This window comes from Patella vulgata, chromosome 8, assembly GCF_932274485.2.
Source record: "Patella vulgata chromosome 8, xgPatVulg1.2, whole genome shotgun sequence".
NCBI classification, from domain to species: domain Eukaryota; kingdom Metazoa; phylum Mollusca; class Gastropoda; family Patellidae; genus Patella; species Patella vulgata.
Window position 1 is genome coordinate 32,015,802 of NC_065886.2, and position 26,234 is coordinate 32,042,035.

Below are 26,234 nucleotides of genomic sequence, written 5' to 3' on the forward strand. Positions count from 1 at the left end.
CAAATCCCAAGGTTCCTTACAGGTCGACACCGGCAATCGAACCCGGCACATCTTAGTTGAGAGCAACTGAAATACAATTATACAACCCATGGTTCTTTATCTAAACATGTTCATCGTTGTTCAGAGTGGTTAGGTGGCCGAATGATCATAAGGTCTGTCATTGAGTCAAGTGGTGTGGTTCCGATTCCCGTCTTGTACGTAACAAGGAGTAGTAATCGCCTGTCCAACCTTATGGGTTTTATCTGGGTCCTTTGGTTTCATCTCACAACTAACGACCCCAACCCGTAAGTGAATTAGTGAAATAAAATTAAATCATGTTTTAGTCCCGAAATGACCTAGTATGTGATGAGTGGAGGTTAAACCCCATTTCTCTCTCTCAACATTGTTCATAATCAGGTTAGTTGTTTTTACCGTATTATAAATATTTCGTTTAAAAATATGAGCCAGATAGTTGTTATTTTACAACCAGGAAAGATATTCATAGGAAATGATATCAACTCAAATGGGGTTTAACGTCTTACTTTCTCTGCATTAATGAGGCGGGTGAGGAAAATTGGTATTAATTACATCAATTATTTTTGGACTGCTTCGTTGGGCCACAATGTGTTTATTGTTATTTATTTAATCAGGAGCCGCAGTGGATCAGTGGGTAAGACGTTGGCTCGCTAACCTTGAGATCCCGTGTTCGATCTAGTTGTTTGCCTAGAATAAGTCCATCGAGATTTTTCAGTCTGATTTCCGCTTGAAAAAGCCTTGAATTGTCAGATTGTACGTGACAAGGAGTAAGGCCGCCTGTTCAAAGTTTGGGTCCTCCGGTTTTCCTCCCGCAGCTAAAAAAAACCTACGCGCAAGCGAATTATATGTATTAAAATAGAAATGAACCATGTGTTAGTTCAGGAATGGCCTAGTTTATGTCAAGTCATTTCTCTCCTTATCTCTTTACAGCGTGGAGTAAGCCGAGGAAATTGTGTTATTTTTCGTAAAATGCAATTGCCGTACAAAGACTTTAATTTAGAGTTTTAAGTCAGGTCGAGTGAATCGAGTAGCTGAACAAAAAAAAAAAAAACAAAAAAAAACGACAATTCAATTATTTTAAAGTTATTAAATTGTTAGTTTACTTGTTTTTAAATATTAACAAGGTTTGTGAATCTGCCAACGGGGTGATATGACACTCCCATGACAGTTGTATATCAACAATAAATAGCTAAAAGAGGCGATTTCCGATACTGAGTAGAGTTATTTTATTATTGTCATATACAATACCCAATAGACATTCCTAAATAAACTGATCGTTATATTAATACTTTCACATACACACACAACACACGGACACAACGCTTGATAAATATGATCCCAGCGTGCATTGCGCGTACACTGCATTCATTGAATCGAACCAAGTCCCAGTAAGTTAAGCGAGTCTTGATATCACGACCAAACGGTATATCGGTAAAACTCTGCCAACGGTTAAAGACCGCGACTATAGTACTTCATAGCTATATAAACTACGGTAAAAGCCAATCTTTTACACACAGTAAGCAGGAAAAGCTTAGCGTATATATAAAAGCAACAACACAGAAAATCACTCGTAGTGAATTTAGCCGTTAAAGGGTTTGGTCGTGTAATCGCTTCCCGTGTTGGGTGTCGAACGTGTAAAGTATTTCAATAGGAGTTTAATGTTTTATACAACCAATCAACCATGCGTATTTAACAGCGAAATTTGACGGGATTCACAACTTTATTTGGTTTTAGTTCACAAGATTCAACCATCATGAGTTGTCCTTTCGCTAAAGACTATTTGGAACGGGAGAGGAAACTTTTGATTTCTGATACGGACAATGTGCGGAAAAAGGACTCCACGGACAGTTCGGCGTCTACGTCAACGGGGCGTTCTTCGGACGGACATAAGGATAGTTCCAGTGACGAATCTCCACGTAGTCGTAAGATAAGTAACATCTCTACATGTTCCTCTGCCGGATCTGAAGAGACCAGTGACGGGGGGACGGAGGAACGTAAAATTGATGTTACTGGGATGCTAGAAGCTGTTGGAACACTTATATTACCGTCGGTAAGTCTTTTTTTACTTTTTACTTTAACCGTAGTTTTATACCGTTACTAGGGTGTCTTAATGATCGTTTACCTTGCCAACGCTGATAGCGTACCATAACTCATAAATCCACACTTCTTCAGTTTTATTTATTGTCAAGCGCCCCTCAAGTTATACAGCTTTATAAACTAGGCTTTCGTTTCAGTACCTTTATTAAAATCCGATAAATCAAAATGGTTCTCATTGAATCCCATTTTCCTTGGTGCTGAGCTGCCTGTGAAATTGTGAAATTATAAGATTTATATTAGCATCAGTGTTGACTAAACAACTGTACGTATTTGTTGACATAACAAAAATTTTAAAAAAAGTTCACATCGAATTCCATTTTCCCTGGTGCTGAGTCAGCTAAGAATTTATAAGCTGTAGTCTTTGTGTTGGCTTAAGAACTATGCATCCTTTGTGACATATCATTAATCAAAAAGATTCACACTGATACCCCTTCCCCACCCTTCCTTGATGCTGAGTTAGCTAAGAACTATAGATTTGCTTTTAGTATTAGATAAATAACTTAACACATTTTATGCCATTGACTTTCTTGGTACTGAGTTGGCTCATGAATTAGCTAAACAACATTGTGAATGCCACAACACGTTGAACCCATAAATTCAACTGGCAGCAAATGTGTATCTTATTCAATCCTGTGTGTTTGTGTACATAATAATATAAGATTATTGTTTAACTCTTATTCCTTGGAAATTATATCGCCAACTATCAAAAATACTTCCAACTACTAATAGTCTCCAAGCAAATAACAGAAGCATGAAGTTTTTATTGAATACTAATAGTCTCCAATAAAAAATTCATGCTTATGTGACATTTTTCTGAAAAAGAAATATTAAAGTATTCACATTTTTAAAAAAAAGAGTGTGTATATAAACAGAATGGGTAAAATGGTTTTGGCCCACCCTGCGTATATTTTTTTTATGTTCGGATGAGACGACAAAATGATCTCCGGTGTACACGTGGGAGTCAAAACTCAAAAAGCCCTTGACAGTTGGACTATTACGAGTAAAATTTTTCACACAGCACACTGTATATGGCAAAAGCACGTCTTTTTTAGCATTTAGAATTATCTGTGGGTCTCTTTATTTTTATTGAGATTTTAGTGCTGCACTGTCTTTTTAGAGTGTGTATTGGTCAGTGTACCATGTAAGCACGGGGCCAGTATAAACAAGTCTGAATGAATGAGTTGTCTAATAGTGAAATGAAATTAAATTCGGTTTAACGTCCGACTGTTCTCTTCAAACTGACTTAGAACCCCAAGGATGCAGATTTGATAAAAAAAAAAATTGACGTATACTCAAGTTGCCCGTCCGTAATATAAGGGCAGGGCCCTCACATGCCTATGTGGCGCCCCAGTTCAAAAGTTTCGACGCCGCCCCCCCCCCCCCTGCATACTTTAACTGCTTTGTTCCGTGCCTGTGCTCTGTTGATTTTTTTTAAGATTAAAGAAATTTAAAATACATTTTTTATACTTTTAACACTTTATCTATATAACTATTTATTAATTAAACTACTAAAAATAGGTATGTTTATTTCCCCTTCAACTCTCCATTTGATCGAAAAACCTGTAATATATCTTGGAAAATTCATAAGTCTACCCTCTCTATTTGCTGAAATATGAGAGAGAGAGAGAGAGGGAGAGAGAGAGAGAGAGAAATGGGGTTTTTAACGTCCACTCGACACAAGCTAGGTCATTTCGAAACTAAAACATTGCTCAATTTTATTTTAATAATTCTCGTTTGCACGTAGGGTTCTTTAGCAGTGGGAGGAAACCGAAGGACCCAGAGAAAACCCACGAAGTTGGACAGGCGACCCTACTCCTTGTCACGTATAACCGGGGAATCGAAACCACGTCAGTTGACTCAATGACAGACCTTATGATACAGCGCGCACGTGTCAACCATCCAAGTTCCAACCCCCATGCTGAAATACATATGTTTAGCGGAAGCGAAGGCCGATGATTGGCTATATCAGCCTCCAAGGAGACTATAGTCCATAAATATTGAAAGGGTCCCCATTTTGATATTTCTAGTATGCACTTAGATAATTTGCCGCCCCTCCCCCTCCTCAAAGTGTCACCCCCCTTGCCATCCCCCCCCCCCCTCCCTATGTGAGGGCCCTGTATAGGATTGGTCTTAGAGTAAGGTTTCACAATACTAATTTCTTTAATTAATTACCAGAGAAGTGGAATGAAGATGAAAGAATTGACATAGTAATATGATCGCCCTAAAAGACTAATAGCTGATTTCTGACTCCTGCCATTGATCATCGGTGATTAATGGAGGTTTCGGTCGTTACCATTAACGGTCCTGTTATTATTATTTGACGTACATCAATGGCGCATGCCATGCCAATCTGTTTTCGACATAAAACTAAATACTAATAAAATAATTAATGAATGAGAAGAGATGTCGTATTTTTATTTGATTAAGTGTTGATTAATTCACAAAGTATGATGACAGAATTCCAATAAAACAGTTCATTTATTCGAATTACAGATCTACAAGAAGATATATTTTAATAGAGCCTTTGGGCGCCATTTTAAATCGCGTACAAACTATAGTATTGTAAAAGTCCAAAATGGGCCAGCTCCAAATAAAAAGCAGAAAAGAAGCTCAACGAAAAACATTAAATTTATTATATGTACCCCCCCCCCCCCCCCACACACACACACACGCCCCTCCCATGGCCCTCCCACCCAAAAATCTGTTGCTTCGGGCAATTTAGTGGAAAAATTGACGACAGAGGCAAGCAAAGTATATAAAAAGTAATTGTTTCGATTTAACCAATTTTTGGCAACAACGGTATAAATAACGACCATTCTCCACTAGTATTCAGGTCGAATAACAACCATTCATAACTAGGTCCAATAGTTCAACACAAAGGCAATCGCTTTATCACGATGATATCGACCTTTATATAATGGTAGCATCACCTCATCGGTCTTATTACGGTCTCGCAAAAGTTGTAGTCCTGTCTGTGGTATGCTAAAGTCAGAACTGGGAAAGAGGGGCAAAGTGAAGGGGACACAATGATACGCTTTGCGTCATGGGTTCAGAGCCTTTGCGCCCCCGATAAAAATTTGTACGTGTAGGCAGGGAGGGGGGGGGGCTAGTGAATTAATGCGTGCGCGTGACAACATAGGGTCTGTCAATGAATCAAGTACCTGCCAAGGTCGCCAGACCAACCTCGTGGGTTTTCCCCGAGTCTTCCGGTTCACTTCCACTACTAACGATCTCTACGCGCCAGCGAATGATTGAAATAAAAAAATGAACCATGTATTAGTCCCGAAATTACCTAGTTTGTGTTAAGTGGACGTTAAACCCATCTCTCGCTCACCTCACTCACTCAAGCTTTTGACATTTTCAGATTTGGATTTTCATTAATCCACAATAATATTGCTGAACCAGTGTCAAACATGTACCACGGGTCAGACTCTTATCATGTTCTCCCACAGCCAACATTTCTGTGCGCTGGAGAGAGAGAGAGGATCACCCTTCCCAGCCTACCCCCATACTCATAGATTTACCGTGGCTCCCGTAAATAACTAAGTACATAGGATATTTATGAATATCTATAAGTTGACATTTCAATTACATTACAAGTCCATGTTATTTTTAAAATAGACATCATAAATATCATTATCATTGACAAGTTATAAACGAAGTAGAAAATGACTTTGTAAATTTTATCATTAGACCATTTCGTGCAACAACCATATAAAGTTGACCCTCATACGGAACTTGCCAATAATCCAAAATGATGTTTTATAAAGCTGTCTGGATTCCGCTGATCCGTATTAGAAATCAGATTTGTGGTACGGCGAGTGAGACGCTGACTCAATACTGTCATTCACCAGTAAGTCCCGCGTTCGATCGAGACGGATAAAGTACCTCAAGGGATTGTTGAGTCATTTTTCCTCCTTGTTGTGTTTGAGAGTTTGACAAGAAAAGGGTCTGGTCGCTCGGTTGGCAAGGGTGGATTCAGAGATCATGTCATTTCCAGTGATCTGAGACAAGAATCCGGTTCTAAAATAAATAATGAATTGTAATTGGACTTTTTCAGTCAGAAATCCAGATGTGAGGGTGGGGGGGGATGCACCGGGTGCCGGGTACGCCCACCCACTATAGATCTACTGTCACTGTCAGGGAAACATAACCCGCATATATAGCACTGTCTTTATCCACCGCAGACAATATTATTATATTGTACATTTTCACCTGAAGAGGTCTTATTGGAATTTACATATTTAAGTATTATAACTACGGTTCTAGTGATAATCGACTTAACAATATTGTAATTAGAATTGTTTAAGGTGTTGCGGATTAACCACTTAACGTAATGGTAGGTTTGTTATAAGTTAGTAACATGTTTCTATAGATTTGGGAACTTAACAAATCAAAGATATATAAACCCAAGAAACAATCAGTTCTTTAGTTATATTACTTATTAGAAACCTGGCCAGTTGTTCTCGTATTTAGTTCCACCTCCATGTTTATAGAAATAGAGACTGATTACTAGACAGAGATCGTCCCGATATTAATATATATCATAAAGACAACACAAGCCACCTATAATTTATTTTCGCTGAAAGCGTTTGATGAACTTATTCCTCTTTTCAAACTGGGTCATTAACTACGGTTGATATTTTTATTTTTATTTATTAATTAAATTTTTAATAATAATCAGTTTGAGTAGATTTTAGCGTCGATTATGAAGTAAAATCTTAGTTGTTTTCCGAAAAATGGAAACGACCCACACAGACTTTAAAGTTCATTTTACTTTTTTAAAATGTGCACAACGGTCACATTAAAAATATGACGTAACCGAAAGCTCCATTGTTGTCCATCAACCATGTCTCGTACAATGTATTTGTTTACTTCGATAATTTCTGTGTAAATCGCGATAAGATGTGTTCTATTCTAGTCTAATGTTTCACTTAAACTCCAAGACAATTATTCTTGTATATAGCTCATGTATATAAATAATTAAATACATGGATAAAACATTAGATACATGTATAAAACTCGCACTTTCTTAATGCATTATATACATGTATAAAACTCTACTTTTTTATTACTGCATTAAATACGGGTTTAAAACTTGCACTTTTATATTACTGCATTGAATACTGCATAAAACCCGCACTTTCTTACGGAATTAAACCCATGTATAAAACCCGCACTTTCTTACGGGATTAAACCCATGTATAAAACCCGCACTTTCTTGCAGAATTAAATGCATGTATGGAACTAGCACTTTCTAACTGCATTAAATACATGTATAAAACTCGCACTTTCTTACTTCATTAAATACATGTATAACACTCACACTTTTTTTTTTTATTACCATGCATTAAGTACATGTATAAAACTCGCAATTTCTTACTGCATTAAATACGTATAAAACTCGCACATTTTTATTACTGCATTAAATACATGTATAAAACTCACACTTTCTTACTGCATTAAATACAATATAAAACTAGCACCGCTTTTTTATTACTGTATTAAATACATGTACTATATTAATTAATTAAGTATGGCTTCATATTGTATATTTATATATATATATAGACCCTCTAGTTTACTAAATGTCTTGTCTGGGATATCACCTCGGTGGAAGCGGACGTAAAATACAACTAACTAACAACAACTAAATGTCATTGTGCTTGATAACGACAACAGGATACTTATCGAAACGTCGTGCATGTGTAGCCTATAATAAAACAGTGATTGTTTTCCCATATAAACGTATTAGTTCCGAATTTAAAAAGTTTATTTCAGACGTGCAGTAGTTTTTACATGAAATGTGTTTAACGTCCTTCTTCTCTGCATCAACTATGCTAATAAAGACGGACGAACGCCATACAGCTTGCTATTCATGGAATTCCTGCGGTTAAGGGTTTTTTTACCTACGCAAATGGGCCCACAAGCAATATGCATGCTCGTGCAGAATATAAACTACTTCTTCCAGTAGATAAGTGTTTAAACAACCTAGCTCCTCAGTATTTAATAGATTTACTTAAACCCAATCTTAACCGATATTCGACACGATTTTCAAACAGCCAGTCATTATTTGTCCTACCTACAAAACGAAAAACATTTGCGGACAGGTCCTTCAGTGTTGCCGGTCCCTGGCTATTGAATGATTTACCCGACAGAATAAAAAAAAAACCTCCAAATCACAAGATAGCCTTAAGAAATCCCCAAAAACGTATCTCGTTCAAAGGACCTTCACGAATTAATTAATCATTAGTATAGTATATTTATGTACATTATAAATTATATATTTTATTAATTGTATAGTGCCATTGAATGCATATATTCCAGTGATCGGGACTATATAAAAATGTAATAAACTTAAGTTAAGCTTAAAGGGACAATAACACTCTTGCTGGCTTGACAGCTCCAGAAAATAAAAAATAGCCATATTCTAAGTACTAGATGTGTTAGTGTCCTACCTGTTGTGTAAATTATCCATTAAATCCTATTTTACTTGTCCAAAGGGTTCAAAAATATTTTTAATTCCAAGTCACATTTGAAAAGCTTTACGTCAGGCTTTTCAAATCATTTAGTTGAATTTTTCCAATTTTTTAAATTAGGTGTGTTAAAATGAAATTTGTATCATCAATTAATTGGAATATTGTAAAATAGTACAATTTGTTGACCAAAATAAAAATTGGGACATATTATTCAGTTACAACAAGAGTGGTATTGAGCCTTTAAAAGCTCACGGGAAGGCATTTAAACCATACTTTAACTATACTCCCTAAACCCGTCTTCATTAGCCCAGTCCGCGCCGCAATATTAGGACCTTATACCCAATTCTATTGCATTTTCTAAACTCCTTACAGAAAAATGTTTAAATAATGCAACTATAGCGTTTCCTTTCTATTTAAGAAATTTATTAACCCTCGCGAGAATAATTATAACTAACGACTTTCTTTCCTACTTTCAATTTAAGCAGAAATAAGCGGTTTTGTTCATCATTGATCTTCATCCAGTTTTTGAATCTCACCCAATTTTTTATCGATCGTAAAGTTTTGATATGACTTTATTGGCGATCGCTCATGATATACTCTTCCTGGATTTTAAAAATCAAAGCTTGATCGATGAATTTGACAGAACGTCCTGACAATCATGGCATGGTTCACATATTAATTTCTCGTGTTTATAAGATTTCGATGCCCAAGGGAACAATATTTCCTCGACTAAACATTGTCAGATCAATAATAGATCGATCGATCCAAATTCAAACTCAGACCTATCAAATGAAGCCGGGTTTTATAAAATAGTAAATACAGAACGGAACTAAACCATATTTGGACTGATATACGCCTGAGGGATTCATCGTACCCCCCCCCCCCCCCCCACACACACACACACACCCACTCTATCTCTCTCATCCCCACCCCACCCACTCTCTCTCTCTCATCCCCACCCCACCCACTCTCTCTATCTCTATCTCTATCTCTCTCTCTCCATCTCTCTTTCACCCCCTTCTCTCCGCCTGTCTCTTGGTCTGTCTGTTAGTGTATCATCTCTTTTGTGCCAAATAATTATTCTCATTAGTTTAAACTTTTGTCCAATAACCGAGAGATAAACCTTAAAATAAACCAATAAACCGGTTCTCACGGAATTAGGTTATCAATACCAGCACAATTCATTATTTATAACGTCGTTTATCTAAGACATTTTGTTCCTATTCGTGTGAGGTAGATATCTAGAAGGGCATACCAAGTATTATATTATACCTCATGTAAAGGTCTATATACACAACAGTATTATGTTAGCATAAAGACGAGGAGTGGGGAATGTAAGGTCAAGAAAATAAAGGGTTGGTCAGTCAGAAAATATTTTTTCTATTACTTTATTCGTGGACTTGTGTGTTAACTAGCATTGCTAGCTTAATTATTGAGTAAGGTTCTTGAAAATAATACCGAAATTTAAACATAGGGCCTATATTATGCAAGAGCTAAATCTGCAGTTCTTTCTTTAGGCCTGAAAGTTTTCTAAATTATTAATTAGACATTAATTAACTTATCCTGGCCATAATCAACTCTCGATGTCAAACCTTCAAAGGCTAATACGTGTATCTTCGCTCGCAATAGAGTAATTGGAATGAAATTTTCAAATTATTCATTTTACACAAATAACCGTAAACACTGGTATTTTTTTTTATTCTGGCCTTACCTTAAAGACGAAAAGTGAGAACGTAAGCTATATACAAGTAGATATAAACGTTGTTTGTATTGTAAAGACATTATCTATAAGTTAACCAGGAGAAACGACATAAATATATACACAGCATATTAAAGGAGAAGGGATATAAATCATTATGTATTTATATAGTAATCATATATGTATATAGATCACTCACACAAACCTATATTGAAAATAGGGGTTAATACATGATCATATGAAAATAGGGTTAGATATTATGATATTATGAAAGTACTTTTACGGTAAATATTAGGTATTAGAACATGAGTGGTCAATATTATTAGTCTGACCCATATTGAAAATAGGGGTTAATTTTGGATTTATTTTTTGTATCAAAACGTCTATTATGAACAAAATACACCTGCCATAAATAAAAATAGTATTTGAACAAACAAACAAAACGCCAACTCATGTTATTTAATAAAAAGAGAAATACACAAAAACAAACACCCGGCCCCTTCTCCCATTTTACATAGATGTAATGTACACGAACTATTTTACATGACGTCTGTCTTGTAGGGGCGTGTGGTATATAAAAGCACACACACTTCTATATTATTATGGATTTACTTTTTATGGAAATATCGTTAAGATGATTCAGTGAGTAAGCTCACTAACCATCAGTTCCTGGGCTCGATTCCGGTTTGAGCCGAGAACATTCTTCGACAATCTTCATCGATCTAGACTTTCGGGTGAAACGAAAAACCGCTTGACGTGGACGTAAAAGACCGACTGACAATTCGACTTTCGTTTCGTTTTCAAAATGTCATTATAACGACATGAAGCCAAACTTTTTTGATCAAGAAATAGTGAACCGACATGTCTTCCATAGCGACTTTAAACCACACCCTCTGTATCAGGAACTAATGAGCCGAAATGTCTTCTATACACGTGTGTAAAGAGGCATTACACACTGATAAGGATGATAAAACCGACAATACCAGACCTCCCTTAAAGATCCATCATATAAGATTTAGATAAAGAGTTGGCCGTTGTTGCTATAATAGCTCAAAAATAGATATGTTGGAAGATATAACATAGCTTATCCATTTTAAGGTTAAATTTTTAATTTAATCTATTTAAATCTCTGCCAACCGATGTTCTAGAGACTCGTCATGTTAATAAATGAATAAATAATAGTTTATATATTATTTGAAGCCAAAATAAAGACCCGCAATAAGCAAATGTAGCATTAACATAATGCATCTTTAATGGATGTATGGCTGTATTTTTTGGAACCTTGAAATAGACGAGAATAGTTCTAAAAGCACATATTAATGTAATATGAATGTATTAAAGGGTGAAATATGTGAACGGCAGTCATTCACGGCTGCTTAGTCCATTCTGTCGGTTTTTTTTAAATATTATTTTGTTGTTTGTGAATCAGCCTTTACTAATTACTTGTATATTGTCTTGTAGGATATGTTTTTATTTGTTCATTACAAGAGAATACAAATGTTAATTGTGTCTTAAATATTGGATGTTAGGATCTTGTATTTTCACGGCAAGATTGGCGTCTAATTTGTGTTTTTAATTTCGAATATTATGGAAAATATTGAGTTAGAGATTTCGCTCCTTTAAACTGTTCTGCCATTGCCTAATCTTTATGGTATAATATACGACAGCTGTAACCCGAGATGGTATAAGTATAACAACAAATGTTTTATCGCATGTCCGTGTATTTAAAATGATCATGGTATTTCTGTAAATGTTATTTAAAGAAGCATGCCAGTTTTGTGAAATGAACTGAAACGACATTGAATTTAATGTCTTTCGTTGCTGCACCAATAGGGTTAGTCTATTTTGTATGGGGTAAATTCTATCAGGACTACGTATATTTAGAATTCCAACCGCGGCACGCCTTCCCTTTTGTATCAAACCTTATATCTGTTTTTGTAATATTAGTCTGGTCGACATTGGCCTTGAACGAACAGAATGGACTTTAACTTCTGGTCACCACCTTTTTTTCATTATCTTGAGACAAACATATTGATTAGTTGCTATGGTCACGTATGCGCAGCTTTGGGAGATAACTTCCTCCGCCGACTTCTCGTCGAATTCTCCCTATGAAGGGGCCTTTCACGTCCACACCAATATGTACACGAGTGAACCTCGATTTGTCGTGTCAACCTTATTCCACAGACCTACAGGAGTACACCCATGGCATTATAGTCGGGAAGGATCAGGAGCCCTAACTGCCAGGCAATTGCTCACATATTATAGGACGAGAAGACGCCAGAATACGCCAAATCACGTTTGATTTTCCCGGATATTCTCGTCCACCGATGGGTGTGGGGAAGGAGGGTGGGGGGATTCATCCCCTCCCGACACACCCTAACAGGCCCACTATAAACTCAAGGCCAACCGCCCGGATCCATTCACATGGAGTGATATACATGTATGTTGTTTATTTCTTGCAATGTCTGTGCAATTTGTCATGTGCGTAGGTTTGTCTTGTGGGGATCGTGTAGTGCGGTTCTCCTGCACTTTTTTATTAACATGTTTTGCTTACCACTCGACTATCGCAGCCTCAAAACGACCTTAAAATACCTCCGCCATTCCTTTCTCTCCAATATTAAGCCTGTGTGTGGTATATTATGTTATTAAGATTCTATGAAGTTTTATTTTAATTGACAAACAATTTTGGGCTTTATTTAATTAAAAACACAAGATAATAATGAAATTGGCCGCATCTTTAATATTTAAATGGAATAACAGGCATTTTAAGAATTTTGGAAAAAGTCGAGTTGAAGCTGAAGGCTTTAGAATATATTGTAAGAATATTAATATGGATCAATTACATCGAATCGTACCCCAGTAACCATCGTGAAATGAACCTGAATCGTATTTTAACTTTAGCAACCAATGTGTTAACTTCTTTTTGTCTTATTTCACAATTTATATTTCAATGAAAAAATAGGCATTGCACAAAATATCTTCAAATAACAGTTCATTATTGTGGATACCTTACAATAAGCCAATCCCAAGAGTCGTGACGTTACAACATTAAATAAATAAATGTGAGTCATGGCGTTACAACATTAGACATATGGGAGTCATGACGTTACAACATTAAATAAATGTGTCATGGCGTTACAACACTAGATAGATGGGAGTCATGGCGATACAACATTGGATAGGTGGGAGTCATGACGTTACAGCATTGGATAGATGGGAGTCATGACGTTACTCCATTAGATAGGAGTCATGACGTTACAACATTGGATAGGTGAGAGTCATGACATTGCAACATTAAATAGAGTGAGTCAGGACGTTACAAAATTTACTAGGCGAGAAACCATGATAATAGCTTTGCATAGATGTGAGCAATGACGTTATAAAATTGGATAGAGGGAAACCATGAAAATAAAAAACATTGGATAGAGACGAAGAATGGCGTTAAAAAGATTGGATAGAGGGAAACCGTGACGATAAAAACATTGGATGGAGGGAAACCATGACAATAAAAACATTGGATAGAGACGAACCATGACAATGACTTGTTAACAAGACTGCGGGCATATAAACTAATTGTGATGATAGGAATAACTTTTAGAGAAAAGAACTCTAGCTTTAAGATACAGTTACTTGTTAACGAGACTGTAGAATTAGTACAGACATGTAAACTAATTGTCCTGAGCGGAACACATATCTCTTAATTTGGCAATTTTACAAGTAATATCAATCACATGCCGTAGTTCTCTATTTAGATTCCGACAAACATATAATATATCTTTTACTTTTTTTCCTAACCTAATTTTTTTTTAAAACTTTCTCGTTCTCGATTTAAATTGGTTCTTTGTTTTTTTTTTGTGCATACGAGAAAATAATCTAAATGGGATTTAAATGAAACTAAATTAATTAGATATTATCTATTCTATACTGGCATATCTCCAATAAACATATTGTTTTAAGTCTAGAAGCATATAGACATACCTTGAATTCTAAAGATAAAACCCCTTTTATTTTTTGTCGAGTTTTCTACCAATTATATTAATCATGCACACCGATAACAATTCCGACTTATATTGATAGTAAAATCCGAAAATATAATTTCATTCTTTTTGTGCTTTTAGCAATCATACAGATGTTAAGGTAAAGATGCATTATGTAGATTTAGATAATAAAGAGCTCACAGTTCTCGCTATAATAAATACTAATATAGATAATGAAAAGGGAATATGTTGTGAAAATACCAGTCAAATTACTTCATGCTGAGCCGAGTTATCGTCCTTTGCAAAACGATGGGGCCTCGGTTGTCATTGCTACCGTTGTTACGATAATAAACAAAGCCTCGATTATCAAGTATTAAGTTAAATCATTAACTGCCAATCGTATTTTAATTTGTTGAAAATCAAAACCATCAGAAGTTCTTGAGAGTTGATTATGGGTTTGGCACGTGAATAAATGCCAATTAACGATTTATATATCATTTGAGGCCAAACGAAAGATCTGCATTAGCTCTTGAATAATGCGCCTTTAAGTTATTTTTAAATCTTACATAATACATCTTTAAGGTTGACGAATAGATTAGTCTCATAAAAACAACACAGGTTGTTCTTACTGACCTTTACACGTTTTTGTGTTGTCTCCTATTAATATTATAGGCATAAATGCAACACTACGACTTCTTTATAAAGCAACGACCTTCGTCTAGGTTCAAACTAATACAATATATTAATAATAAATATGCTAATCGGGAAGTCCTATAAATAATTTCGTTTAACAATAACTGATTGTTCTGCGAACAAGAGAGACCATTTTTAAGAGAAAACTGAAATCGATTTTGCAGGAAAAAAGCGAAAACGATATGTATTGTGTCGAAGCTGTAAATTAGTAAGCGGTGTAGTAAACCCGAATAATACACGAATTAGAAAATAATCAATAATTAAGTCCAATATAATATATTTACAGTACAGAATATTCATTTAAACACACTGTGGAGTATTTTGGCTTCTACCAAGAAAGTAAATTATGTATATAGATAAATATATAAATAAATAAATAAATAAATAAATTAACCCTTTGTGGAGGTCTGTGTATAAAGAGCTAAAGGTTGGAAATTAAATGTTTAATTAATTACTGTAGAAATAACGACGATTCAATAAATATATGAATTTGCTTATTTCGTTGAAACGTACAACTGCTATGAAAGCAAATATTGTGTAATATCACTCAGTATCAATAAAACAAAATCTTTTTTTTTTCCTTTTTTTAATAATCTAAAACGTGTTCAGTAGTTCTTTACATGAGCACTCCAGTCCCCTCCCTAAAACCCCCCTTCCCCACCCCACTCCATAAAAAGTAAATAATAATAAATACTGAAACGAAATTTCTGCAGTTATCAGCAACACTCAGCCCAGCTCCTTTCTCGTTCTGTTCTTTTTCAATTCTTCAATTCAAACTTTGTTTGGCATTTCTTCACGCGAAACCAGAAAAAAATATGTTGAAACGAAACTTAGATCTATAGATATCCCTATTCGTTTCGCATTCTTGTTAAATTCAAATTTTGTTTGGCAAGTCTTCACAAGAGACCAGGACAATATTACAAAAGATAAATTACCGAAACGAAAGATTAAAGATGACTTGATGATTGATAAACAAAAACATGGACTGGATAATGGAGTATACATGTTCTTCTCATTCACATAAATATTTACCGAATTATCTGGACCAGTCATCTCTGTTGACTCTGATATCAAAGGTAGTGACGTCGAACTAGGATTATCGAATCTGCATATTATTACTTTTGTATTCGGTTTGACGGAGCCACGATGGCTAAGTGAGTGAGACGCTGGCTATCTAGAATGGAGGTCACGGGTTCGATCCCGGTGTTGGCCGAAAGAGTTCATCGGGATTTTCCTTTCCCCTTGTCAGTTGTGCAAGGACAATTGCCTTGTTTATTCAGGTGCCCCATGTACACATTGGCGTGCACGTAAAATATTCCTTGGCAGTTGTAATTCGGTATAAGAGTAGGCCGTAGTGACGCTGTCCGGACAAAATTTCCTTCATAGCACACTGTATGGCGTATGCCCGTCTTCATTAGTCTAATCGGAGCAGACCAGTGGGACGTAAAACCCCATTTCATTTCATTTCGTTTTGTATTTTGTTGAGTTCACAGCGGAACTCTTCCAGACTTTATGTTGATTTTTAGTGTTTAGAGTTTGTATATTAAAGATCAATGCAGAAAGCTTATTCGTCGAGAACATTTATAATCAAATTTGGTAGCGTTTATTTGCATCAATCGGTCTAAAAAGACGGGCAGTGCACTTTAAAAGAAGTGTTTTGCTCAGACAGCGGCGGTATGGCTTACTCGTATTTCGCATTCCAAACGCCAAGGGTTCTTTTACTTACACGCCAACGTGTATACCGGACCTCGGCTTTTTATACTACCCGAGGGGCGTTGGATGGCCGAATGGTTAGCGGGTACGCGCTGCATCATTAGGTCTGTCATTGAGTCAACTGGCATGGTTTAGATTCCCCGGTTGTACGTGATAAAGAGTAGGGTCGCCTGCCCAACCTCGTGGGTTTTCTCCACTTCCTCCCGCTACTAAAGACCCCTACGCGCAAGCGAATTATTGAAATAAAGTTGGTCCTGAAATGACATAGTTTGTGTCGAGTGGACGTTAAACCACATTTCTCTCTCCTTTTCTCGTACTACCCGAATTACTGGAGATGTTCCTTGCAAGATCCATCGTCATGAAACCTCCTGATTTGCGAGCCAGTGTATGCTTTACTCACTGAGCCACCACGGTTCCCTTGCCTGAATCCAACGTTTGATATGAAAACAAAGCCAGATGAGGGGATCTGTTATTTATCAAGGTTATTTTTAGAAACTTTGTTTTTTTTCCTGAATAAATTCCTCTCGTCTCTCTCTCTAAACGAACAGAGAAAGAAGCCAAGATATATAATTATATCTTTAATATACTAAATTCTATATCATGATGAGGAAACAGTCAAGTGGCAAGATAAAGAGACATATTGTTGAATGAAATCGTTCATTACATGACTTACTGTGTCAAGAAATAGCTATTCGTTTATTACATGACACACTGGGGTCAGCTACAGCTGTTCGTTTATTACATGACACACTGGGGTCATCTACAGCTGTTCGTTCAATACATGACGCACTGGGGTCAGCTACAGTGTTCGTTCATTACATGACACACTGGGGTCAGCTACAGGTGTTGGTTTATTACATGTGTCATACACAGCTGCTGCTGTTAGTTTATAACATGACAGACGGGGTTTGGCAATAGCTGTTCATGTATTAAATGACACACTAAGGTCAATGATAGCTGTTCGTTTACTATATGGATATAATAGATGTTCTTTCATTACCTCGCAGTAATATATGTATCCTAATTACTTGTCACATTGGTTTCAACCAACAGTATTCGTTAATCACATGGAACACACTGTGTCCAGTAATTATAAGTGTTCGTTATTTAAAACGTGTCATATCGTAGTTGAAAGTGGACGTTAATCCTCGTCGCCATCAGCATCACCTTTCAAAAATAGTTCAAAATTTGAATTTCTGGTACTTTTTTTTTTGATGTTGTTATTTCTGTTGTCTGGGGGGGGTGGGGGGGGCTGTTGTTTGTCACACAGGACAGGCAACAATTATAATGTAGAAGTTGAACATATAAATAAAGCGAGGAATGCTGTGATATTCTTTTATAATAAAAAGAACGCAAACACTGTACCCATAAATTGTATATAAACAACAATAAAAAAAACCCTGCTATACATAAAAGTGCATTACGGTCGTTGGTCTGTACATAATAAAATAGTTTTAATAGAAAGTGTGTTATTTACGATTCTGACAAATACTTTTATGCGCATAGTTTCAATTATTGTCTCGCCAATAGCGTTTGTGTTTATATCTAGCCCTCAAGGTTATTTCATGTAAAATGGAAATTAGTTTTTATATGAATGTTGACTTCACAAATATTGCTGATAACATTTTAAAATGAAAAATGTCTTAATGTATGTTCATATTTTTGAAGCTTTTGTTAGCTTTAATATAAAATGAAACCAGAAACATATGTTTCTATTTTTTTATATTATCGGTGGCATTGAAGTCGTTACGACTAACGAAACAATGTATTAATGGGGTGTATTATTAAAAAGGTATTACGTAAGAACTAAATCAGCCTATTGCTGTTCATGTTTTAGGCTTCACATGTTACATAAATTATAATGTAAACATTTATTAACAAACAAGTCAAACCCATAAACAACTCTTTAGCCCATCGGGTGACTGAGAAATTGATTGGATTAGATAATGTGCGCCATATCTTTATTAAGTGTTAATGATATCAGAGAGAGAAATGGGGTTTAACATCCACTCGACACAAACAAGACCATTTTGGGACTACTTAATGATATGATGGGCGCCACTTAATTAAATGACTGACACATGGGAAATGATACTTACTTGACAATCGGCTATTTCTTGTCAGACTGAATAATTTGACGGAAATATCCAGTCTATTAATTGTGCATTATCCATTTTTATCTTACATCTACATCTTACATAATATGCAACAATACTGAAGCTATTACCATATCCTCATAAACAAGACAGGAACCACGATTAATTATCGCTATTAAATAAAGACTGGTCTGCTTCTTCGGGTTGTCGACAGGATTGCAGACATGTCTAATCATTATTAAGAGGCAATGAAGACGCAACACTTTTAGCTCATTATGACAGTTAATATTGATGGTTTGTTCATGATTAAATTAATATTAATTTTTTTTATACTCCCGCATTTGCATGTGAACGTATCGTCGCCCCTATACGTCCGTGTGTCCGTTCATATTTGTTTGTGGACACTGTACAGCTCTCTGATTTTGACGAAACTTGAAATAACATGTTTATATCTCAAGGGTCTCGGTTCCTTTCGAAATTGGCACGTAATCGCCTCGCAACTTCCTGGATTATCGCTCCCGACTGTACGAAAAAGCACGTTTTTAGCTTGTGGACAATCTAGATGTCACAATTTTTATCCGATTTTGATGAAACTTAAAATGTATGTTTATATCCCTGTTGATATTCCTGTTGATATTGACCCATATCAGACCGTAACATTCAGGATTATGTCCCCTGATTGTACTCATTCCATTTCTTGCACAACCGCGTGTTAGCTGATTAAGACAGTTACCGTTGAGTTTGTTTTTTGCTGATTAAGTTAATATTGATTTGTTTTGCTTATTAAGTTATTATTGAGTTTGTTCTTCTGTCGATTAAGTTAATATAGAGTTTCTTTTTGGCAGATTAAGATAATATTGAGTTTTTTGGGGTTTTTTTTTTTTTGCTGTTTAAGTATTGAGTTTGTTTTCCCCGATTAAGATAGTTATTGTTTTGATTTGAGTTGGGTTTTTTGTTTTGTTTTATTTTATTTATTTATTTATTTTTTTTTTTGGGGGGGGGGGGGGTTGGAGGTAATTTTTGATGGTAAAATTGATATTGAATTTGCTTTCTTTTGCTGATTTAAATATTTGCGTTTGGTTTTTGCTGATTACATTAATGCCGAGTTTGTTTACCCCTGCTTTAAGATAGTTAGGCTTATGTTGAGTTGAGTTTTTGTACCGAGTGTTTTAGGTGATTGTTGAGTTGAGATATTTTAGCTGATTAAGACAGTCATTAATGTTTTGGGGTTGTGATTTAACTGATCTCGATTTCTTACTCTAGGTAAAAATATGACAGGAAATCCTATATTCCTCCCAAATTGCTCTTCAAATGGCTTTTCTGCATCCACTTACGTTATAATTAGCTAGAATTAGATTGTTTGCGTCAGATTTTTAAAAACATCGTCTGTGAAACACCCTCGAGACGAAACCGACACTGGCAATATGGCGTTCTCGTCATTCCATTTTAAAGTGTCAGTATTCACGCAGCAAGTTTCGTATTCACAGCCGTCCAGACGTAATAAATGACACAATGACTGCATTGAGTGATTGAGATGTGTTAACCACTTTCAGGCTATTATTGTGAACCTCATGGCTGATTAACTATTTGTTGTGGGTATATAAACGATCGATTACAGCTGATGTCTTATCAGTAACCGCTTCCTGTCATGCGAGAGAGAGAGAGAGGAAGAGAGAGAGAGAGAGAGAGTGGGAGGAAACGTGGTTAGGTAGGTGACCTCATTCCTGGTCAAGTACAACTCGCCTCATTGACAACCCTTATGATTTAAAGCGCACGCGTTAGACCATTCCTACTGTTCTGCTCCGAGTAGTAGGGTTAATGAAGACTAGCAAATGAAGACAGATGAAATCAAATGGGGTTAACTTCCTACTGTTCTGCGCTGATATGGCTAATGAAGACGGGCTTACGCCATGCAGTGTTCTATGAGGGAAATTTTGCCCGGGCATATATGGAATTCCACCTGCCAAGGGATATTTTACTTGCACGCCAATGTATCCAAAATGATATGTACTATATTTAGTGACCATTTCTATTTTATAAACTTATTCCAATCGAAAGAAAAGAAATGAATTGGCTAAAAAAAGAAAAAAAGGTGGGATGGCCGTATGGTTAGCGCGCGCGTTCAATCATAAGGTCTGTCATTGAGTTAACTGGCGTGGTTTCGATTCCCCCGTTGTACGTGACAAGGAGTTAAGTCCTCCGGTTTCCTCCCACTGCTAAAGATCCCTGCGCGCAAGCGAATTATTGACATAAAATTGAACCATATCTTAGTCCCGAAATGGCCTAGTTTTTGTCAAGTGGACGTTAAACTCTCTCTCTCTCTCTCTCTCTCTCTCTCTCTCTCTAAAAAAGGTCATGAAGTACCAATCAATGAATGGTATAGATAAAAGATCACAATTATAGACGTGATCACCTGTCTGTTAAATCGAAGAGGATTTTCTAATTACACGTCGTTTTTACCTTCAGTTTATAAAACTGCTTCTCGATCTGGATTCGGACAGATTGCTTAGCAACCACTTACATAGCAACCCTGACAGGTGCTCGGGATTGATGACATTGTCTAAGGTGAAATAATAGTACCTTATACTTAGATATCACTGGCATATTCCCTGCATCACTGACAAGGGGGAACCATGCCGCAAAATCCCGATGAACTTTCTTGGCCCACACCGGGATCGAACAAGGGACCTCCAGGTTAGCGGGCCAACGTCTTACTCACTGAGTCACAGCATCTCCCTCATCTAAACTGAATCCCCATCAGGCATGTAGACAGATCATTAGTCCCAATCGTCTCATATATTTTATGTGCACTATCAATTTATTCACGGGACCTCGTTTTTTATCCTATCAAGTGACATCACTACGTATGCTACGGCTGAACCTCTAGACGTAGAGTAACGGGAATTGTTCTGGATCTCTCTAAAACAACACAGTTTTGGTTTATGCTAGGTTCCCACTATCACGATTCTCGCTACTATTGAAATCGTAGTTTTAACCGTGGAGTAATCGTTGTGATCCTATCAGGTCTTATAATATATTGAGGCCAGTCGTGGAAATCGTGTTGATCGTATCAAAACGTATCCGAACGTATCCGCAGATCGTGGACTCAATAGGGACAATCCTATCGTAACGCATCGTGCGCCAGTGGGAACCTAGCATTACGTCACTGATTGTTATGTTTCAGACAATATCTACTTGAACAGTTACCATTCAGGAGTTAAATCTGCCTATCGCGGCTCTTTATTTAGGCCCAAAATGTTATATAAACTATTAATACGACATTTGTTAACATGACAAGACCATAATTAACTTTCGATGCCATCCGACGGCTCCGATATTAAGTAGATTTAAATATGTTTTGCGGTTGATGCAGTTATAGTAAAACTGGATAATCGAGACTTTGTTTAATTTCGGAACAACGGTAACAATGACAATCGAGGCTAGCGCATAATTGTATCTCCGAAGTAATTTGACTGAAATTTTCAACACATTCCTGGTCATTTCATCATAACGTTATAAATACTGAACGGAATTGAACAATTATTGAATCGATATTCCTTTCAGAGATTCAACTTTCACAACTAAACATTCCCTTCCCTAAATGACGATCAACGATTTTAACCTGACAAACGTCGATTTTTGGTCATGGCGTGGGTTGTTTTTCATTTTTAGTAAAGCCTGTGTGACTACAGAAGCCGGTTTGTTTATTGCTTGCAAGGAAGTTTGTGTCTTGTCCGCAGGTTTGTCTTTGTCCGTGTTGTTTGCGTGTAGAACGGTCCTCCTGTGCTGATTATGGAGTAAATTTTAATTGAATCGATCAAATTAGCTTTTAAACAACCCACATTTCTGTTTCCAGCTTTCTTAAAATTGAACGCACAAAAACAAAACCCACCGACATGCGATATGCAATTACTGGTGGCTTGTACGTTTCTTTGAAACTCGCGTTAATTGATTTATTGTGAAAGTTATAAGTGAGATTGGTAGCTATTGTATACTATACTTTATAATATAATATTTGGTTTATAATCAAAGCATATGGTGCTCAAATTGTCAATTGGTTCGACAAACTGATAATGGAGAAATATATAGGTATCGATCGCCGCCATTGTTTGCCTAATAACAATGGATTTATACACAGCTCAAGAAACTTACTGTTTTTACCCCATTTGTGGTACGTTAAAGAACGAATTATATACAATAGAGTTACTTTAGTTGATATACTGCTGTATGATTCAGAACTGAAATGAAATTTGACTTAACGCCTTACTTGTTTGCGTCAACCGAGCTATTGGATATGTGCATGCGCCATGGTTAAGTCTAAATATTAAGGTCATCTGTGCTAACCCTCACCCTGGACTTAGCTCTTACCCTAACCCACAATCTCGTCAACAATCACGTGCCCTAATCCTATTTACATCTCGCGACCTTGACGAAATCTGCAAGTGGCCTTAATATTTAGATCTGACCCATGGGCCATGCCGCGAAGGGGACATTAACTCGGATAGCGGCTTTTCGACCTACTCATCAGGCAAATTATCATGGGTTTTTTTCAAGCGTGGTTTACCCTTGTCGGTGACACAGTATAGAAACTCTGCCAAGGAGCATTGTTTACACGTAGGCGTGCACGTAAAAGTTGGAGTTCGTTGAAAAGTGGATGAAAACATCGTTGTCCGAGCATAAGTTCTATCACAGGGCAGTGCATGTCGAATACCGGGCTTGTCTCGGATGGTGCTGAAATGTAAGGTGTTTACCCCTTCTCCCCCCCTCTCTCTCTCTCTCTCTCTTTCTCTCCCTCTCTCTCTCTCTCTCTGGGTTTTTCTCATATTTGCCAATGCCTATGGGCCTAGTGCCACTCAATGAATATCAAGTAAACCTGTTATCGATCTGATATTGATTTTAGTAGAAATAACAAACCAACCAAAGCATTCATGTGTGTAGTTACTTCATTTACAATTGACGCTGGTACCGTTTTTGTTCATGGCCCTCTTTGATCTTATGTTGTATTGAGACTGGGGTTATGTAAAACGTTATATAGACGTTTAAATTTTTAATGGTTTTCAGTTTTCATCTGTTGTCTTTTGTGTTGTTTTCTTTTGGTTTCAGTTTAAATTTATGTTTATTATTTATAAATCCAAAGTAAGACTTACAACTACTTCGCCATACCTGTTAAATGTAGCGAATCTAGATAACATTAATGTTACTGTCGAATAAAAGAAATGAAATGGGGTTGAACGTTCTACTGTCCGGCACCAACTGGGCTAATGAGGACGGGTATACGTCATACTGTGTGCGGTGCTACCGCCTACTCTTATTAAATTTCATCTGTTCAGGGTTCTTTAACGTGCATGCCAATGTGGATACGGGACCTCGAGTCTTCATCCCATATGAACGACTATATACGCCGTGCCTTGTCATGTTGGGGGCACAGCGAGCAAGACACCAGGCACAATTGAGGTGTTGGCCGCCAAATGTTTTCGGGATTTCCAGTCTGGTTCCCTTCTTGCCTGATAAAGCGTAAGACTACGTGATGTTAGCGAGAGCGAGAGCAAGAAATGGGGTTTAACGTCCACTCGACACAAACTAGGTCATTTCGGGACTAACACATGGTTCAATTTTATTTTAAATAATTCGCTTGCGCGTAGGGGTCTTTAGCAGTGGGAGGAAAACAGAGGACCCGGAGAAAACCCACGAGGTTGGACAGGCGACCCTATTACTTGCCACGTACAACCGGGGATTCGAAACCAAGCCAGTTGACTCAATGACAGACTTTATGGTACAGCGCGCACGTGCTAACCATTCAGCCACCCAACCCCCCGTGATGTTAGCAGTCACACAAGATGCTTACAGATAGAATTCAGATAGAATATGGGAAAATGTCTAATTCGTTGGAAACGGCGGTATTTGCAGTTTAATCATTTATAAATGTTATCAATGTGCAGACGACTGAAAACGAGTCTGGATCTTTAACCGCTATTCATCACTGCATTAATTGTTGTAGACAAGAAGGATGTTAAACCCCATTTGATTTCATCAATTCCTTGACATACCGAGTTATCCTGTCACAGCATGTTGATATTTAATACCCCACCGTTTGTTAAAACAAGCCAACAGTGAGGCTGATGTCCCCCGCCGAAATAGGAAAATAATTAGAGGACACATATAAAAATCAAATTGCGTATCGCTCTGCTTACCCTGAGCAGAAAATGCTCATTATCAAACTTAGTCAAGGTATTACTGTAATGAAACTATACACCAAGTTTCATCAATCTCACTTAATTAGAACTAAAGTTATCGTGTCCCAAAGCATCAACCAATCAAATTGCTTATCTCTGCTTACCCTAAGCGGAAAATGCTCATCTTCGAACTCCATCAAGGCATTGACCTAATCAACACATACACCAAGTTTGAACATTCTAGCTCAATTAGGAAGAGAGTTATCGTGCCCCAAAGTATCAACCAATCAAATTGCTTATCTCTGCTTACCCTAAGCGGAAAATGCTCATCTTCGAACTCCATCAAGGCATTGACCTAATAAACACATACACCAAGTTTGAACATTCTAGCTCAATTAAAAGTTATCGTGTCCCAAAGCATCAACCAATCAAATTGCTTATCTCTGCTTACCCTAAGCGGAAAATGCTCATCTTCGAACTCCATCAAGGCATTGACCTAATCAACACATACACCAAGTTTGAACATTCTAGCCCAATTAGGAAGAGAGTTATCGTGTCCCAAAGCATCAACCAATCAAATTGCTTATCTCTGCTTACCCTAAGCGGAAAATGCTCATCTTCGAACTCCATCAAGGCATTGACCTAATAAACACATACACTAAGTTTGAACATTCTAGCTCAATTAGGAAGAGAGTTATTGTGTCCCAAAAAGTGTGACGGACAGACAGACGGACAGACAGACAGACGGACGAACCCATTTTAATAGTCCCCTGCTTTCTTCGAAAGGCGGGGGACAATAAGTATAATCATAATATAGATTATATCAATTAATATGACTTCATTATACATGTATAACTTTTTTTAAAATTTAGAGCGACAATAAAAGCTCTATACATTAAGTATATAAAATAGATATGTCTTTTTATTAAAGACTATATTAAAGCCCGTTATACAACAGGAGGTTTCTATAACTCTAATTATAATAAATAATGAATTATAATATAAAATAAAGGTGATCTCATGCATTATTAAAACCCACACATTTCAAGCTATTATGAAACAGCAACACATTAGATATTTTTTTTTGCCGCCGTAACTATTGTAAATAAATTACTTAAAATAAATTATACAGTCTGATTATACAGGCATAATAGTTTTTTTAAATTTCGAGCTATTTGGGAATATATAAAATAGATACGGCCTCATTATACATGCATTATTGTAAAAAAAGATTTAGATTGTCGTTAAACCAATTGAACTTGCGCATCAGATCGCAAAGGTGGAACAAATAA

At 36.6% G+C, this 26,234-nt stretch overlaps 1 protein-coding gene across 1 annotated transcript in view; it reads left to right on the forward strand.

Annotated features, from left to right (window-relative positions):
* The first annotated feature begins 1,396 nt into the window (after nt 1–1,396).
* The window catches only part of LOC126829944 (guanylate cyclase soluble subunit alpha-2), an 86,662-nt gene continuing 61,824 nt past the window's right edge, over nt 1,397–26,234 (forward strand). Inside the window, exon 1 of the mRNA XM_050560143.2 lies at nt 1,397–2,065. Coding sequence (XP_050416100.2) covers nt 1,769–2,065 — 297 coding nt within the window. The 5' untranslated portion in view covers nt 1,397–1,768. The remainder of the gene's footprint in view (nt 2,066–26,234) is intronic.